This window comes from Pantherophis guttatus, chromosome 2, assembly GCF_059756535.1.
Source record: "Pantherophis guttatus breed Tessera chromosome 2, ASM5975653v1, whole genome shotgun sequence".
Taxonomy (NCBI): domain Eukaryota; kingdom Metazoa; phylum Chordata; class Lepidosauria; order Squamata; family Colubridae; genus Pantherophis; species Pantherophis guttatus.
In genome coordinates this window covers 252,237,133-252,254,741 of record NC_142064.1, presented here as the reverse complement: position 1 = coordinate 252,254,741, position 17,609 = coordinate 252,237,133, and the positions used below count along the sequence as shown (strand labels likewise).

The 17,609-nt window shown below is 37.5% G+C and overlaps 2 protein-coding genes and 1 long non-coding RNA gene across 6 annotated transcripts in view; 1 reads left to right on the top strand and 2 right to left on the bottom strand.

Annotated features, from left to right (window-relative positions):
- Positions 1-5,936: 5,936 nt before the first annotated feature.
- Positions 5,937-6,561, bottom strand: LOC117668020 (histone H2A-like). The gene has a single exon (XM_034421709.2). It carries the CDS (start codon positions 6,528-6,530, stop codon positions 6,057-6,059), a length of 474 nt encoding a protein of 157 aa, XP_034277600.1. The 5' UTR covers positions 6,531-6,561; the 3' UTR covers positions 5,937-6,056.
- Positions 6,562-6,730: 169 nt separating this feature from the next.
- On the top strand, positions 6,731-11,867 carry LOC117668025 (uncharacterized). The gene is made up of 2 exons (XR_015731702.1): positions 6,731-6,948; positions 10,403-11,867. It is a non-coding gene; the product is annotated as an uncharacterized LOC117668025 (long non-coding RNA).
- A 525-nt stretch (positions 11,868-12,392) lies between these two features.
- Positions 12,393-17,609, bottom strand: part of LOC117668001 (butyrophilin subfamily 2 member A2-like) — a 27,039-nt gene continuing 21,822 nt past the window's right edge. For all 4 annotated transcript variants that reach the window (XM_087883844.1, XM_034421671.3, XM_087883846.1 and 1 more), the window contains 2 exons: positions 16,480-16,512; positions 12,393-15,317 (listed from right to left, as the gene is read on the bottom strand). In XM_087883844.1, coding sequence (XP_087739970.1) covers positions 14,803-15,317; positions 16,480-16,512 — 548 coding nt within the window. In that variant the 3' untranslated portion in view covers positions 12,393-14,802. The remainder of the gene's footprint in view (positions 15,318-16,479; positions 16,513-17,609) is intronic.

The window sequence follows — 17,609 nt, the reverse complement described above, 5'->3', positions numbered from 1 at the left end:
TGGTTTGCTTCTGGCTAAGCATGTTGTAGGAAGCCTATAATCAAAGCACAATTAAAACAAACCATAGCTTATGCAATTTTAAGTAAGAGCCTCGGTGGTGCAGCGGACTAAGTGCTGTTAAGTGCTAGCACTTAGCTGCCAGCTGCCTGCAATTAGTGCGAGTTCAAATCTCACCAGGCTCAAGGTTGACTCAGCCTTCCATCCTTTCGAAGTAGGTAAATTGAGGACCCAGATTGTGGGGGCAATAAGCCAGCTTTGTATAGAACAACACTGCTTAGGGGGGCCTGAAAGCCCTAATAAGCAGGTATATACATAAAAGTATGCAGGCTATTGCTATAATGCATTGTAAACCACCCTGAGTCTACGGAGAAGGGCGGCATATAAATTGGACTAATAAATAAAATAAATAAATAAATTTTATCTATAACACATTGATATTCTGCTGCAATCTAAAGATACAGTGCCTTACATAGCATACAAAAATAGTTTAAACATCCAAGGTAGAATCTAAAGAAAACTCCAAAATGACATAACTAAAAATAATAATAATAAAATAAAATAAAAATAATAAAATGACCCCGAGAAAAACCCCAACAATACAAAAGAAGCTAAATTTTTTAGATAGCTTCTTATGGCAAGAATTTAGATAGACTATGAATGTTTGAGTCATCTCCGTCCACCATATTGTTTCTGTCATGGAGCAGAACAGACGGTCATCTGGGGTCCTACTTTCCATCTCTATGGTGCCACCATTATGTTAAAAAAAAAAGGAGCTGAGGCTGGAATAGCCAATGACCATTGTTTTTGGAACTCTTGGATCCCTGACCAGATTGGTCAGTACTACCAGGCAGGTTGTGGAGAGCTAGTGCCACCTGGTGTGGAGAGAATTGAGCTCAATGCAGTAACAATGTCTTGATTAGCCCTAAATTATTCCTGTGCTTTTAGCTACAGGGAATTCTCAATTTATGGCTGTAATGGAGCCTGCCCATCACAGCTGTAAACTGTGATAGTCATAAACAGGGCCCCCAATGTGATCAAACCAATTTTATGACTTTTGTGGTGATCTAAAGTGAATGCTGCAATCATTAATAAACCAATGGTTTGCTATGGGCAGGTTTTGCTGAAAACTGAAAGTAAATGTCAGTTTTTGGCAAAAACATGGTAAAATTGCTCATCTGACCACTAAATGCTACAAACCACCACAAATGCATGCTGACTGGTGAGGACATGACCGTGAGGAGGGTGGAATTTTGGAACCAGGGAGGTCCATTGTAACTTTGAATAGTCACTACACAACCGGTCGTAAGTTGAGAACTACCTGAACTCTGCTTCAGTACATTATTTTATTTTATTGAATCGTAGACTTGGATGAAGTCTCCAAGTCATCCAATTCATCTCCCTCCCTCAGTGCAGACTGTACATTTACAATAATGCCGAATAAGAGGGTCTTGTTGCATGCAACTTCTGTAACTCCTCACAAAAGGCATTTTAAAATAAAAGTGGCTCTTTTTCTTGAAGCAACTCTTCAAGAATTGTTTGTTGAATGTACTCATCACCAAAGTGCTTGAAACTCAGTCTGTTTTCTTGTTTGAAGATATAAAGCAGAGGAATTCCAAGTCCTGAATGTGTTCCACCTGAGTTAAAGGAAAAGTTGTGAAATTTCTACTACAAAGCCTGTTCCTGCAAGATAGTCTCTGGAATTAGATCAGTAGGAACTTTGTACATTCATAACCTTAAGGACAGATTTGTGACTTTGATGCCCATATGTACCAACAGAAAAATACCAAGAGAAGAGAATATCTGTAGCTCAAGTTGAATTCAGGTCCTTGATGCTCCCTGACCTTGGTTGTTTGCTTGTGGGCATTTCATTACCAACCAGGATATTGAAACATCTTCAATATTAGTGTGAAGTTTGCTCTGTCAGTGTTGGGGTGTGTGTGTAGTTTTTTCCTTGACAGTTTGTTGATTAGGTTCTTTATGGCTTGATTGTTTATTTGAGTTGGCAGATCCTTAATTAGGGAAATGTTTATGGCTTGATTGATTGTCTGATGTTAATCCTGGTGTTAATCCCTGTGTATCTGGTTGATAGCTGGCAAAAAGCTGTTCTGGTCTTTTGGTTTCCTTTTTTGCTTTTTGATGAACATGGAGTTGTTAAATATGCCAATATAGCTAGGCCAAAGTGGAAAGTTGATTTGCTGTAGTTGTCCATGAATCTTTGTTCTACTTTAGTAAATATAGCACCGAAGATACGGAAAACCGTATAAGGGGGAAAATGGACAAATATATTTATATTATAAAGATTATAATATAAGTGATTATAATACCAATTATATCTTGAAGTTAACGGAAGGATAGATAGAAGTGGGCAGCCAAGGGAATAAGAAGGATGGCAGGAGGGCAAATGCAGTCAGATAATATATGGCACCTGGAGACAATCTAAATTTTTGATCCTAAAAATAATATAATTATGTGTGTGTGTTTGTGTGTGTGTGTGTGTGTATGTATGTGTATGCATATGTATGTATGTATGTATGTATGTATGTATGTATGTATATATGTATATATATATATCTATGTACATTATATTATATAATCTTGTTTGTTTTTCTATCCTGAAACCAACTGTGGAAAAAGGTAACTACTGGAAACAGGAATGTGACACAACGAAGTGTATTGGACACAACTGAATTTTCTAATTTTTTAGGATCAAAAATTTAAATTGCCTCCAGGTGCTGTGTATTATCTGACTGCATTGCCCTCCTGCCATTCTTCTTATTCCCTTGGCTGCCCACTTCTATCTATCCCTCCGTTAACTTCAAGATATAATTGGTCACACGCTTTAAAATAAAAGACAGCCTCTGTGCCAGTGCTCCTAGTTGAGAAGTAGCTTTGCATGTGAAATTTTGCACAGCAAAGAATAAATGTGCACAGAACTAATGGCTGCTAAGAACATTCTCTGGATGTGTCCTGAAAGATCAGTAATTTTAACTATATGCAGAAGGTTTAAACTGGCTAAAGAAAAATGGACGTGTTTTTTTCAAAGTGACAGATAGCACACAATATGCTGGTTTTTTAACTTATTTAATTTCTGTTCACTTTAATATTGAAAATGTGAGCTGCCCAGATTCATTTGACAATGAGATGGGTGGCATATAAATTTAATAAATTAAAAAGTATACTGAAACCGATAGCTGGAATTTTAAGGCTGTAAGTGAAGTTCTCAAATGAGCAATAGCATCATGCTGGTTTCTCAGCAACCACACTTTTTTGGAAATGCCAAAACAACAAGAAATAGCTTTATTCTAAGCATTCAATCTTCAGGAACGCCAGAATTCAAGCAAACAGAATTCAAGAAATTTGTAATTCAGTCAGGATTTATGCAGTTTATTGCTCTAACACATTACCTTATGGCAATTTTTTTTTTTTTTAAGATTCCACTTTGTTAAGAAAGCAGAAAACCAGAGACTGTAGTTTGAATATAATACTAAATATACCATGGAGAAATGACTGGATACACCACTTTGTTAAACATTTCTACTTACACGAATCAATGGCAGTTGATTCATATGTAGCAGCAGCCTTATTCATGTAGTAGGCAAACCATTAGGCCTCTTGGTCCCTGGATTTTAAAAATAAATAAAATTTTACTCTTTCGAATTTTGACTGGCGGGGTCTAGAAGGGCCTTTTCTGCTGCTGCCCCTGCATTGTGGAACATTGTGCCCTCAGAGGTGAGGAAAGCCGCCCATTTCTTAGCCTTCTGTAAAGGGATGAAAACTTAGCTGTGAGGCCTGGTGGGGTGGCAGAGGCCTACACAACCATGAGGCTGGCTGGCCCCATGTAAACTCGTGCACGCACACACACTCACACACACACACACACCCTTGTATTAACAACTGCTAATCCACCATCTTGGAATTTTCCACCTTTGGAAACTTTTATATTATTACAATTTTAAAACTTTTTAACCTTAAATTGATTTTATTGATTATATTGTACACTGCCCAGAGCTCAGGGGTGGGTTCTACTTACCTTTACTACCGATTCGTAACGGAGCCGCATACGTGCTCTTCTGCGCATGCGCAGAAGCATTTTGGTGACGTCGGGGTTGGTGGGCAGAGCCTCCCGCCGGTTTTACTACCGGTTCTATAGAACCGGTGCAAACTGGGGGCAACCCACCACTGCCAGAGCCCCTCTCTGAGGGAGAAGGGTTAAGAAATATGAAATATAAATACAACATTTTCCATTCTGCCTGACTTTGTGGTACTGAAACATCAGAAGAAACACCATAAATACATTTTGAGAGCCTGTTTTCCTTTGGTTTCTGGAAATAAAAATGATCAAAAGTACGTTAATACCTTATTTTTAATACCATTTGAAATAGTCGTCTAAGCGAATAGCGTAAAAAAGCTTATGCCTTTTAATAAAATGTGATAGTTGAAAGAGGTGTTCCCAGACTCATTTCTTGTATATTGTCTGGGCATTTAATCTGCAAAAGTAACTTTAGATGTATTTAGTGTACTTGTTTTTATGGGTATTGGAGGATCTCAAGTTTGGGGATTTTCACACACCCACCCTTCAGATTCAACTACATCTCCAGCTTCGGGGAAATTTGATTCCATTCCTTATGTGTTTGTATTTTTGAGAGCATTTGCTTCAGGAAGACATTCCTAGGAGGTAGAAATAAAAGCCACAGAAGAAAACTGGGCAGTGGATGTTACCAAGGAGTCTGTCAAATGGAAGGGTGGGATCCCCCTTAGTCCAGAGAAGGGAATCTGAGCTTTGCAAAGAGAGAACTAATATCTTGACAGGGTCAAGGCTTGATATATCTGTATTATTTAGACTCTGAGGAGTGAGTAACATGTTTGATGCCCAATCACAGCATCTTAACACTTTTTCACCTGCTGCTTTTGCTGGAGAGAAGATTGTCCCATTCTTCTTGCTGTCAAAAGAGCAAGTCAGAACCCTTTTTTTTTTGGAGCACAGACCTGTGACAGCACCAAGGATCTCCTGGTTGAACAGGAGTGTGCTGAGGAAGAGGAATACAATTATTTTATTTGTTTGTCAAGCATGTACAAGATAGCAGATATGAATATGAACATGGACATGAAGGAAATACAAATAAATGGGGACAGTAGGACAGGGATGGTAGGCATGTTGGTGCGCTTATGCACGCCCCTTACAGACCTCTTAGGAATGGGGCGAGGTCCACGGTAGACAATTTAAGGTTGAAGTTGTGAGGGTTAGAGGATGTAACCAATGGAGTCGGGTAAAGCATTCCAGGCGTTGACCAGTTGAAGTCATATTTTCTGCAATCAAGTTTGTACCTTGAGTTTGTATCATTTGTGCATGTATCACTAAAGAGTACGTTTGATAATCAAAGGAAGTGGATTTTTTTTATCCCACCTTTATAAAACCTCGAGGCAGCAATACCTAATACTCCCTCCTCTGTCTCATAATCACCCCATGAGGCAAATTGGGCTGAGAGCAATGGGTCTAGTCACCCAGCTTTCATGCTTAAGGCAGGACTAGAAACACCAGGTTTCTAGTCTGCCTTAACCAGTAACTGGCTGTTAGAATGTAGTTGTAAATAAAATGTTTACACCAATTTAAAATTTTTATCTCATTGATTTTCTCAATCCCAAGAAATTACCAGTTGTCAAAAGGAAATATATTGGCAACCTATGTACTAAATTTATTGAGCAGTGGAAGGATTATTACTGTTCAATCATCAACTTGTCTAGCTTGATACAGTAGTTTTAGAACAGGGCCATTCTGGGTCACATGACCAGGCTTAAAATAGGGCCATTTGCAACGTTTTATAAGCTGCCAGTAAACTTTGATAACTATTAGACCTAGCTTAACAAGCCTGCTCCTATTGTGTTCAGGTTCCTCATTTAACATTCCTTAGATTGGTATCTAAAAACATTCTTGGACATTTGAATTTTGTGAATTTATTTAGTGCAGCGACAAGCTCTTCCAAAAAGCCTGTGGGTGGCTCTGAAAAGAGCCTTTGGGTCTCAGTATTGTCCCCCGGGGCAGGGTTGTTATCTTGTCTTCACTGAACAGCAACAGGAGCGGTCGTCGGTTTGACTGCGACTTTGGGTACCTTGGCAGACTTACTCAAGCTGGTGGTGGGCTTGCTGCTACTAGCGCTATGTAGAATTTCGGTTTTCTTCGGCAATAAAACCGCATGGATATTTGGTAAAACGCCACCCTGAGCGATCGTAACTCCCCCCAGCAACTTATTTAATTCTTCATCGTTGCGCACCGCCAACTGTAAGTGTCGTGGGATGATCCGACTCTTCTTGTTGTCCCTCGCGGCATTGCCAGCGAGCTCTAGAATCTCAGCGCTCAAGTACTCCAGCACCGCAGCCAAATATACCGGGGCTCCTCCTCCAATCCGCTCGGCGTAATTGCCTTTGCGTAGAAGCCGATGAACTCGACCCACAGGAAACTGCAACCCGGCTCTGGAAGAGCGGGATTTCGCCTTCGCTCGTGCCTTGCCTCCAGTTTTACCTCGGCCAGACATCTTCAAACTCTTCCGCCTCCCAAGACGAAACAGCAGCAAACAATCGCCGTTGAAGGTCTTTTATACCTTTCTTGACCGCATTTCTCTTATTGCGATTGGTTGAAAAGAGCAGACCAATAGGAAGAGTTCTATTTTAACCAATAAGAGACTAGTATAGTCAAAGACCAGTATAATAAAACGAAATAACGGCTTTTTTTTTTTAAGAAAAAAAACCTTTCTGATGTTCTTTGTATAATTTTACTCCAGTGTTAATTATATGCGAGAGAAGTAATTTACTTTACCATACTAAAATTTAGACATATTTTATAAATGTTTGCTCTTGTTCATAGTACCATACAATTTAGAATTGATCCATTTGATTAAAACCTTCCTACATATGAAATCATACGAAGTTTTGTGCATGAGTTGACAGCGACAGGTAAGTTGGGAGGCCATATAAATTTGTTTAATAAATATATAATTATAATAATGGGGAAAGAAAAAACGGCTGAGAAAATTTAAACTCCAACCACTTTGACCACATCACTTTGAAAAATTCCTTCTTTGCCTTTAACAGCCCTATCCCTATTATAAATCAAACGCTGACAAGCAGGACAGTTTGACAGAATATATTTCTCTTTCTAGTTTGTATGATTACTTTATCAAACCTCTATGTCTAGAAAACTTATGGTTCTTGATAAATTCTAAATACTGGAGATCTAGTCAAAACTCTTCACATTCTGGAGATGGACGGCAGTACAAATTGAATAAATAAATACACCTAGTTTAATGTCCAACCTAAATTTTTGCTTTTCATCCTAAATTTTTATAAGTGAGCGGGTCCTTGGTGCTCTCTGAACTTGGTTGTTTTCTTGCAGATATTTCATTACCCAAACTAGGTAACATCATCAAGGTAATGAAATGTCTTGCAAGAAAACAAGCTCCGAAAGCACCAAGGATCCATCATTTCAACCCTGAGCTACAAATATTCTCCTTTATCAGCATTTTTATAAGCGCAGTTAAACGTTATTTTGCAAGCTAATCTGACTAGGAACTGCGGGTCATACATATGATTAAATGAGTCCGAACTGAAACATGAACCTGAAGCATTCCGTTTTATTAAATGCAACACAATCTACAATGTTTCTTGAAAGACTTGTTTGAGGTTTTGTTCCCCTCAGACGGTGAAGTAGGATTACAATCTTAATATAGACTTTCTGACCAATACTTATTAAAGCTAGCCATAGTACCATTTGCTGTTACAGTACTTTTCTTCGTATATCTCTCATTGGTCAGTTTTTCTGACTGTAAGCCAATTAGAACTTACCACCAGAATCCAAGTTTAATATGAACTGGAATGTCTCATTTGAGGCGAACTCGATTCTTAATGATACCGTGGGCGCATCCTAAGAACGCTTCACTTGCTTTCATTTTTAAAGTGTTTATTCACACACCACAGTTTCATGATCACAAGTGAAAATATGGATCCCAGTTATTTCGAATTAATTAACATCGTGAGATCTAAAATATGCCGGCCCAAAACTATATGTGCCTCTCGGAATTTTTAGATTTCATCAGAATACTGTACCGACCAATGCGATTAGAAAGAATTGGGAGGGAAAGAAATGACAAATGTGCTTATGTTATCAGTATGTTATGTTATGGGTAACATCCTCCGCCTTAACATACAATAAAGCGTCATGGAGAATTTGTTTATTAGGATCAGTCCCAAATGTAACTGATCAGCGTACAGAAAAACAAAGCTCTATTCTGATGGCTCCGTGGCTGAATCTAGAACTGCGCTAAGAAAGTTCCGTCGAATCCAAACAAATTCATTATTTCCGTCGCACTTGAGAAGATATACCGGTAGCTGCAACGATCTATTTATAAGCTATTTTTTTCCTTCTAATGGGCGGCTAGGTATTGTTATTAAGCTAATTCCATACAGTATTTCCATTTCATTCCATTCGATAAATTACGTTATTTCTATTTCCCTTCAAAGCCCCAATAACCTAAGACAAAAATCACAAGTAGGTGATTTTGCTTGCTTCCCGCATTGGACAGTGAAGGCAGAACCTGAACGGTAAAAAAAAGAAAAGAAAAAAGATCGGACGAACAGTAAACCAGGAAGTGTGGTCAAATCAGTTTAGTAAACCCATCTATTTAGGCGCAGGAATACAAACTACCTCTGATTCAAAGATTAAATTGGATTAGGGCGGTTGAGGAGAAAACCCGTTGGTACTAACTTTTCAGTCATGAGTCTTTACAGTCCGCCCCTTTACAGTCGGACCTGACAGAAAACTTTGAAAAAAAGATTGAATTTTAAGTAAAACATACATGAGATTGCCCTGAAGTATCGTTTATTAACTGTTGGTCAAAACACCAATCTGGGGAAAATGCACAATTCTGTGTTGTTGTATAATGTTGAGAGGGATGTGAGAAGAAATTGGATTTAATGCACATACCATAAAATACTGGACAAGCTGGAGAACATAAACCACTTTTTCAGAATAAAAAATTAAAGTTCATTGCAGTTTTTCCTGGAATAGCATGTGTAACTTCCTCAAGCATAGGAGTTATTTTTTTATGCCTAAAGCAGGACTAGAACTCAGTCTCATGACTAGACTAAACTGGCTCACTTCCTTATGCATAGTAGCTTTTGTAAAAGGTAACCAACTTCTCACAGAGATAGGTTTTCGGTCATGTTTACTGGTAGGTAGTTTTCAGAGAATTAAGAGAATTAATGGGCATAAATTAATTTAACTGTGCAATTTGCATGAGAAGCTTCATTTTTTCATATATATGTCCTCCCACAGCAATCATTAAGAGTCTTGTCCTCTTTTACCTTTGCCCACTTTAATTTATCAAACTTGGAGAACAAAATTCACTGGAATTATTCAATTTCATGTGAATTACGTCTTCTGGTCTTTCTGTTTTTCACCAGTTAGAATCTTCCAAAGAAAAGGGGTGAGATTATTGAAAATGTCTGACCTGACTGAAAACTGAATGTTTTCCAGGAGACATAAAAAAAACAACACAATGTCCATCCTATAGCTGGCTCTGGTCATTTTATAGCCATTTATGATTTCTCCATTGCAGTCTATAATTTCTCAGCATCCCTTATGATATTTAAACAAATGATGGCCTTAATATAATGTTTTGTGTCATTTTTTTCTTCATTGGTTCCTAGGAGATAGCAACAGATAGGGTCTTAATAGATGTATCTACAGAATAAAGTACACCAGGCTGGAAACCTGCCTTAGCCATGAAAGGCAGTGGGTGATTTTGAACCAGTCATTCTCTCTCAGCCCAAATCACCTCACAGGGTTGTTGTGGGGAAAATAGGAGGCGGAAGGTGTATTATATGTTTGCCACCTTGGGTTATTTATAAACATAATAAAGGTGAAATAATAATAAAATAGAATGAGCATTCTTCATGTTATATGAAAAGGCTTATTCATCATCTGTTTTACTGCAAATCTAAGTGCATTTTATTTGCTGTAATTTTGAGGAGTGGAACTTTATTCTGTCTAGGCTATAATCCCAACTGTTATTTGATTCCGGAAACTGAAATCCTTTCTAAAATATTCTTTTCAAGATGAAGGCAAAATAGAATTCAATACTGAGGGCAAAATAGTAATTCTGACAGAAAATGTAGCACATTTTAATCTTGCCCTTTCTCCAGAGAGTTTAAACTAACTAAAAAAATCCTGTGAGGTAAATTAGTTGAAAGGTTAATGGGCTAATAGCTTCAGGGGAAATTAGGGCACTAAGATCTGTGTGGTCAACCTTCCTTTATCTTTAAGGAGGCTCTGACTACTAATTTTGATGTGGAAATTGATAAACATAGATATGACAGGCTGCCTGTTAAAACCCTGGCTTTCTGATTCCAGATTTGCTCCATGTTCAATCAACTGGGTATGTACCCTGAGGATATACGGTATTACCTTGCATCTAAAACTGAGGGAAGCCTGCTTGAGTTATTTGAGAACTATGTTCTCCCAATGAGAGCAACTATCTCATCCAGTGACATTTACCTCGTCAGCTGCCTTCAAAGAGGGATGATGTAATGTATTTCCATTTAATGGAATGTATTTCCATTTCATCATGAAATGATGTCCTGAAGCCACATTTTCTTTTTATGAGAAAAAGTTTATTAAGTAATTATTTGAAAGGTTTTTGAAAGCAATTTAGTGAAATATTAGAAAAATAACCTGTATTAAGAGCGCTTCCATGGGATAGCTTGGTGGAAAAGAAAGATGGATAGCTGTAGGATTGCAGCTTCCATATAAAATGAAGATTGTGTAACCTTAGTTTCAAACCTGTCTGAAATGTATTTTGATTACAGCTTAGGTTCCTTTGTGAGAAAAAAAAATAGTGGCTCTTCTCTACTACCTTGTTTAGTAGAAAAAGAGGCAATTTAATGTATCTCATACATTTGTTCTAGCGACCTATTCTGGTGCAAAGTTGTGCCTTACACTGCATTTCAGTTGATATTGCAGTCTCAAGAAACAGCCTGCCTTTGATGTTTGCTTTCTATTTGTCATATCTTGATCTACTTGTGCCTTGATATTATCTTTATTTTTAATTCCTAAATTTGCTCTACATACCTATGCCAACTGCATCCTGCCTAGAGGCTTGCAAATTGTGCAGCCTTTTAGTTTATTTTTGTAGCCTTTTATTTAGTTTCCTTCTTATGCACATAATTTCAACATAAAAAATATAATCCTATAATAAAAATTATTGCATATATGCAATGCCCAGTGTATTCTCCTGGTTTGATTATATTATTGTGCTTCTGATTAGTTGTGAATAGGGTAAGACCTTTTTGTTATTATAAATAATTGTTTTTTCATTATGCTGTCATAAAAGTGGAATGTTCAATTTCTTGCAAATATTTTGTATTAGCAGAACTGCATGCAAGTAAGAATAAATTTTATAGCCTCTTTAAATTTTTTTTCTATTTTAAAGCAGCTTTGCATCATCATGATACAAGTACTGCCCCTTTGCAAAATTGCACGGTGAGTCTACATTGCAAATATTATTGCAACAAGTAATATAACAGAAAATTGAACCTGTGGGATCTTCCAGTTAATTTTTCTGCCACTAACATAATCCACACTCCCATCATTCCCAGAATATTGTAAAAAGGTAGAACTCATGCCAAATGTTAATACCTGGGTTTCCCCCTTCTACAAATGTGAATTTTCTTCAGAAACTGCTCCATTTTGGTTATTCAAATATCAAGTGTTTTCATTCAGAAATATTGTGAGACGTGTTTGTAAGGAGTGCCTTCTCCAAACCATACCGTGTTAAAATGGATCTTGTCACATCCACCTTAAATAAAGTTCAGGTACTCAGTTGCTTCTCTTCTTTATTTATCTGGCTGATTTCCAAGGAATTGTGTGTTTTTATAATGGACAAATAGATGGGAAATCAAACACAATTTTCCCCTCATTTTAGCGTCTCCCACCCAGTTCGGTTTACACATTCACAGACTTTGAACGCATTTCTTTTCTTGAAAAATATGCTTGTTTTGGCAAAAGAGACAGATTCTCCTCAGAGACTGCTCTTTGGAATAACAAAAAACAAAACCCCAGATACCACAGGATCATATTTCATCCTGACTAATTTATACCTCCCTCAAGTATGTGTAAGCTTAATAGTATAAAATTGGCTATATTCAAATAATATTTTTTCCCCAAAGAAGGCCTTTTCACTAGCCTCTTGCCTGTATTTTTGAAGTATTTACATTTAAAAGAAAAAGTCTTGTTCATTTTTTTACTTAAAATATATTTTATGAGTATAAACTTACATGAAGACAGAGCATATCAAATGAATGAAACTTCATTTAGAGCTATACACACAAACATACTTGGACAGTTTTCTCTTTGAGTTATTAATTTATTATTTCTTAAAAAGTCAACAAAGAGAGGAACAACTGAAATAGCAACAATCTTTTGTGACCTATTTTCCATTCCTATGTGGGTGTATATAAGTCTCCTTGTAGCTAGCTTTAAAAAAAGTAATAAATTTATTAGAAATTAAAATGATACAAATTAAAAGAAATGAATTAAGAAAAATACGAAGTGCAGAAAAGGAAAAAAGAAAAATATTGAAAAGAAAAAAATAAGCATATATTTAAGGAATATGTAAAAAAAAAGAAAAAATTAGATTGAAAAGAAAAGAAAAAATATATAATAAAGATAAATAAAGAAGTGGCTTCCTCCTTCATCACAAGTATGAACAATTTTAACAACTTATCATCGTCCCTTAAAATATAGCAAGTGCTCTCTTCTTCCTATATCTTATCTATAAACAAGTTCTTTAATGTCTCATCTTTCAGTCTTGATCAGCATAAGTTCATTAAAGGTTACCAGAGATAATACTATATCTGTTTTAATCTTGATCAAATAAACCAACTTCCTTTTAACAATCTCCATCTTTAGTCCTGTCAAACAATGTCCTAGAAGTTGATTTCTTTTAATTTTTATTTTCTCCCTTTTCATAAAATTTTTCAAAACTTTAATAAGTCTTTTGTAAATTCAATATAGAAAAGTTATTCAGGTGACTCTTCTATTTTGTTATTGGTTTATCATGTTTTTAAGAGAATTTAAAAAGCATTTTCCAACAGGAAGAATTCTTATAATTAATTCCAAAATCTTATTTCTAAACATTCCGAACCCTTAGTCAATTTGTAACTTTCCTAAATCAAAGTTCCAGTCACCCCCCCCCTTTTTTTTATTCCAAAATACTTAATTCTTAGGCTTGTATTTAAAACTACTTTCTCTAAGGATTGAAGGAAACTCACCCAATGCTATAAAACCTGCTGATCCAAAGGTTCCTAATAGCATTTAGACTTATATAGCGCTTTACACTGCTTTACAGCCCTCTCTAAACAGTTTACAGGGCCAGCATATTGCCCCCAACAAAGCAGTTAACAATTTCCAAAAGTAATTGAAAAGGAACAATGCAAACCCACTGTTCTTTTAAAGGCAATGACCACAGTTTGAGCAAAACTGGCTTTTCTGCATCTCCCACAGCTCTAACACTCCAGAGACTGTTGTCTTGCAGCCTTCTCACAAGAAGCAATTGTACGGAGCACTTGTGGGCTATCTCAAATCCATTCTTTGTCCAGAGAGGAAGTACGAAGAACTGGTCTACTCACTGGCTCTTTATTCTACCGCAGTCGTTGCTGAAAACGAAGCCAACTTCAATTCACCATTTCTTCCGCAGAAGTCCCTTGCTTTTAAAAATTGTGGAGAAAAATTCCATTTTGAACTTCATCACCATATTGCTTCACATTCTCCTTGGAGGACACAACTCATCGGATAAAAAAATATTCTATGAATACCCCTTTCCTCTTGAAGCTTAATCTTGTTTTTCTCTAAAACAGCACTCAGGATGTAAATCATATAGTTTCCTGCTGTCATTCAGCTCCAGCTTGGGGCAGGGTAAGGGGCATTAACAGAAGGAGTGCCCAAAAGATGGAGTTGTTTGAGAGGAGGAACATTTTCTGCCTCGTGGCAATGTGCTTGCATGCATGCAATTATTCTGTCATTTCAGTGCAGGTAGTCCTTGCTTACCAACTGCCTTGTTTAGCGACCATTCAACGTTAATGATGTAAAACAAACCACTAGTTTGCTGAATTATAAGAACAAGATTTTTATATTTTTATTAAAAAAACAAAATCACAAGCCACAGGGTAGGTGCATTAAGCCTCCCATTGCATTAATACAGTATTCTATTTTAAAAGCAAACCTGAAAAAATAAAAATAAAGGCGTAACATTTTAGCCCTCACTCCTTACTATGTCACTACCATATTCGACCTAAGATGTCATTCTCATAGAAGCTAGGAAAAAAATATATTTTTAGAGTATAATCCCTGACTGCCAAAAATGTTGCCCCCCTCACTTAATACACATAATAACACATATGTACCATCTTAGCCTATCGCTCCAAGGTTGTTTCTCCATTCCTGATCTACTTTGTGGGGGTCAAATAGAGGAAACAACTTGAGGTAAATCAGCAGCAGGTAAGTAAAATATAGAAAAGGCTGGCCTCCAACTTTTTCTTGCTTGAGGTGAGTGACATCCTTCCGCCTAGTCAAGACCTCACAAGTTTCTCCCTTTCCATGACTGTAAAGCTGCAGTAAGAAGAAGTGATCCCTATATGACAATCTACAGCCCTTGCGTGATATGGAAAATGAACTACCTGTCTCTGTCTAGTGCCATATAATATGAACTCTACTGCATTCAATTTTCTGATTGAACCTCTCTTAAAGGAAAGTCATCAAGGACACAGTCTAAGCCAGCATCCTACCCCTACATATAAGAAGGGGAAGACCACTTCCCCATCGAACGCAGCAGAGAAGAAGGTGAATATATGCTTTTGGTGATTGACGTCATGAAAGGCAACTAGTTCCATCTCATAATCCAAGTAAACTCCCAGTTTCCTGGGCTTCTTCTTCAGAGTCAGGGGGGTCTTGGGTAGGGTAAGAGCTTTGTATTGGATCCGGTCTTTTCCCACTGCCCAGATTCCTTCTTCTGGGACAAGGATGAGCTTTCCCTTCCTCTTCATGGAATTTCTAGCCACCCCCAAGGCCCAATACCCATCCTCTCCAACTTCTACTTCCCAATAATGCTTCCCGGAGGAAAATCCCTCCTTTCCCAGGACACAGCGCTCCATATTAAATCTTTTAGGACTGTATGGTAGGCTCTGCCACATGAATCCCTGTATGACAGTTTTCTGGTCTCCAGACAGGATCAGTTCATGGCTGGCCGTTTCTGGATCCAGAACTATGTTTGCTGAGAGGAAAAAGGAGAAGTGAGAAAAGAGAAAGAAGGGGAGGATGAAAGGTTAACCTAAAAGAAAATGCTGCAATTAATTATAATGAGGAAGAAATTGATCAGCACATATATCTTATTTTGAAACAACTTTTAACGCTTATCCCATTAAAAGACCCATTTCCAAGGCTGCACCAAGTCTCCCTTGATCTATTTAGTCGATGGTATGAATGGCACTTTCCTGGACTAAATTGTGCAGTAAAACAAGTAGTATTTTCATGCCTAAACAGAATAGGCTAATGTTATCTCATTTTAAATAAAATACAAACAATATATTTGATATCTAAATATATACTAAGTAGGTAAGTAAGGATATAATATTTTGTACTTATTGCCTAATTTTTGGAAGTCTTTTTATTGTACTTTTAACCATATATTGATGAAGGTTCTCAGCCATCCAGGTAGAATTGTCTGGAAGGTGAGTCATTGAAACAACCAGAGGTGGGTTTCACATAATTTTATCACCAGTTTGGCGTGCACCAAAAATATGAGCGAGCACATGCATGATCGCTTTGCTCGCGTGCATGCCTTCCGCACATGCACGCAGCCTTCCACGCATATGCTTTGCTCATGCGCATGACTTAGAAAACGGCTAAATAGGACGGCATAGTGCTGGGGCGGGAGGGGGGGCACCTGCGCCATTACCGGTTCACGCAAACCAGTCCGAACCGGCTGAATACCCCCTCTGCAAACAACATGACTCAGCAAGAAAAAAAGGAGCCCAGTTGCCATAACTCAACTTCCAGACAATCCTACCTGGATGACTGAGAATCTTCACTGACATATTGCCACATGGAAGTCCCTTGTGTAAATCCCTGCTAAAAAATAATAATAATAATAATAATTCCCCATAGAATTTTTTAAAAGAATGATATCAAAATCTCCACTAACGCGTATTGTATTTGTCATTGAAAAATGCAGTTGGGCTGATAGTACCTGATTTCTTTACATATAAATACCAGAACTTAGCACATGACAACACTTTTGAATTTAGAAAAAAATTCTTTGGAGTATAGAGTAAAAACCTCATTAAAACTTGATGTAAAACATTCAGTTTCCGAGATTAGCACAACAATGATGGAATTTACATTTTGGAGTAATAACAAGCAGGACAGCCACCAACCTTTTTCGATTGGTATCACCATGTTCCTCCAATCTAAAAACAAGATTAAAGATTAAAATAAATCAAAGGAACAGTTTAATATTGAAATAATAATTAAAAAAAACTATTCAAAATCACTACAAAGTAATTTTCTTTCTGCATCATTAGAACATAGCAGGCCCAATAGGGCCTCCTGGATCCAATGTTTTTCTATTCAAATTTAAATCATCATCACCATTGTCATTATCTTTCGCTTCTGAATGAGGTTGCTGCCCCCCCTCCCCCCAACAATCTCAGGGGTCTCCTGAACTCACAGCTTCTGCTCGAACAGGAGGTGGCAGCACTGGCCAGGAGGGCTTTTGCAAACTCCACTTTGTGAACCAGTGCATCATTTCCTAGACTTGGAGGCACTGCTCATATCACTCATATCTTGATCATCTCCCAAGTGGATTACTGAAATTAAGTGGGCCTGCTTTGAAAGATCATCTAAAAGCTGCAACTGGTCCAAAATGTGCCAGTATGAGCAGTTATGGGTGTTTCCTCAATACATGCATGCTATATCTCTATGAGTTCCACTGATTTCCAATGTGGTTACAAATGGAATTCAAGATGTGGTTGAACTATTTCAAAGGGGGAGGGGGGGAAGTACAGTTGCCTTTTGGAAAAAGCACCCTTGGGACACCCATGACCTGGATGATTGAGAATCTCCATAGACATGTGGTTGTCACCTATAAAACCTTCAATGGCATGGGGTTGGATTATTTGCAGGACCTCGTGTTCTTTCTATCAGGTCCAAGTGAAAAGACACAATTAAAGAATGCCATCTTAGGTCCCTGCAATTAAAGAATGCCATCTTAGGAAGTGTATCATTTCTGACCTTCCCTCTGGAACCTCCTATCTCCCAAGATTAAATTAAAGCCAACTCTATCAGCCTGTCAGAAAGTTCTGAAGACCTGGGTGTGCTCCAGGGCAGGGAGAATGGGAAACTAGATTTGAGATAAGATTGTTCTCGATGAGCATTTATTGCATTTCTTCTTTATAAGTTTTATGTTTCTGCTGTTATTGGGTTTTTTCCCCCCTGTGTTTTAATATGTTGTTAGGTGCACCTGAGTCATATTTGGGGTATTAAAGCAATAAAGATTGCCTTAATA

Coding starts and splice junctions, on each gene's coding strand:
- LOC117668020 (XM_034421709.2), bottom strand. CDS start 6,530: ATGTCTGGCCGAGGTAAAACTGGAGGCAAGGCACGAGCGAAGGCGAAA.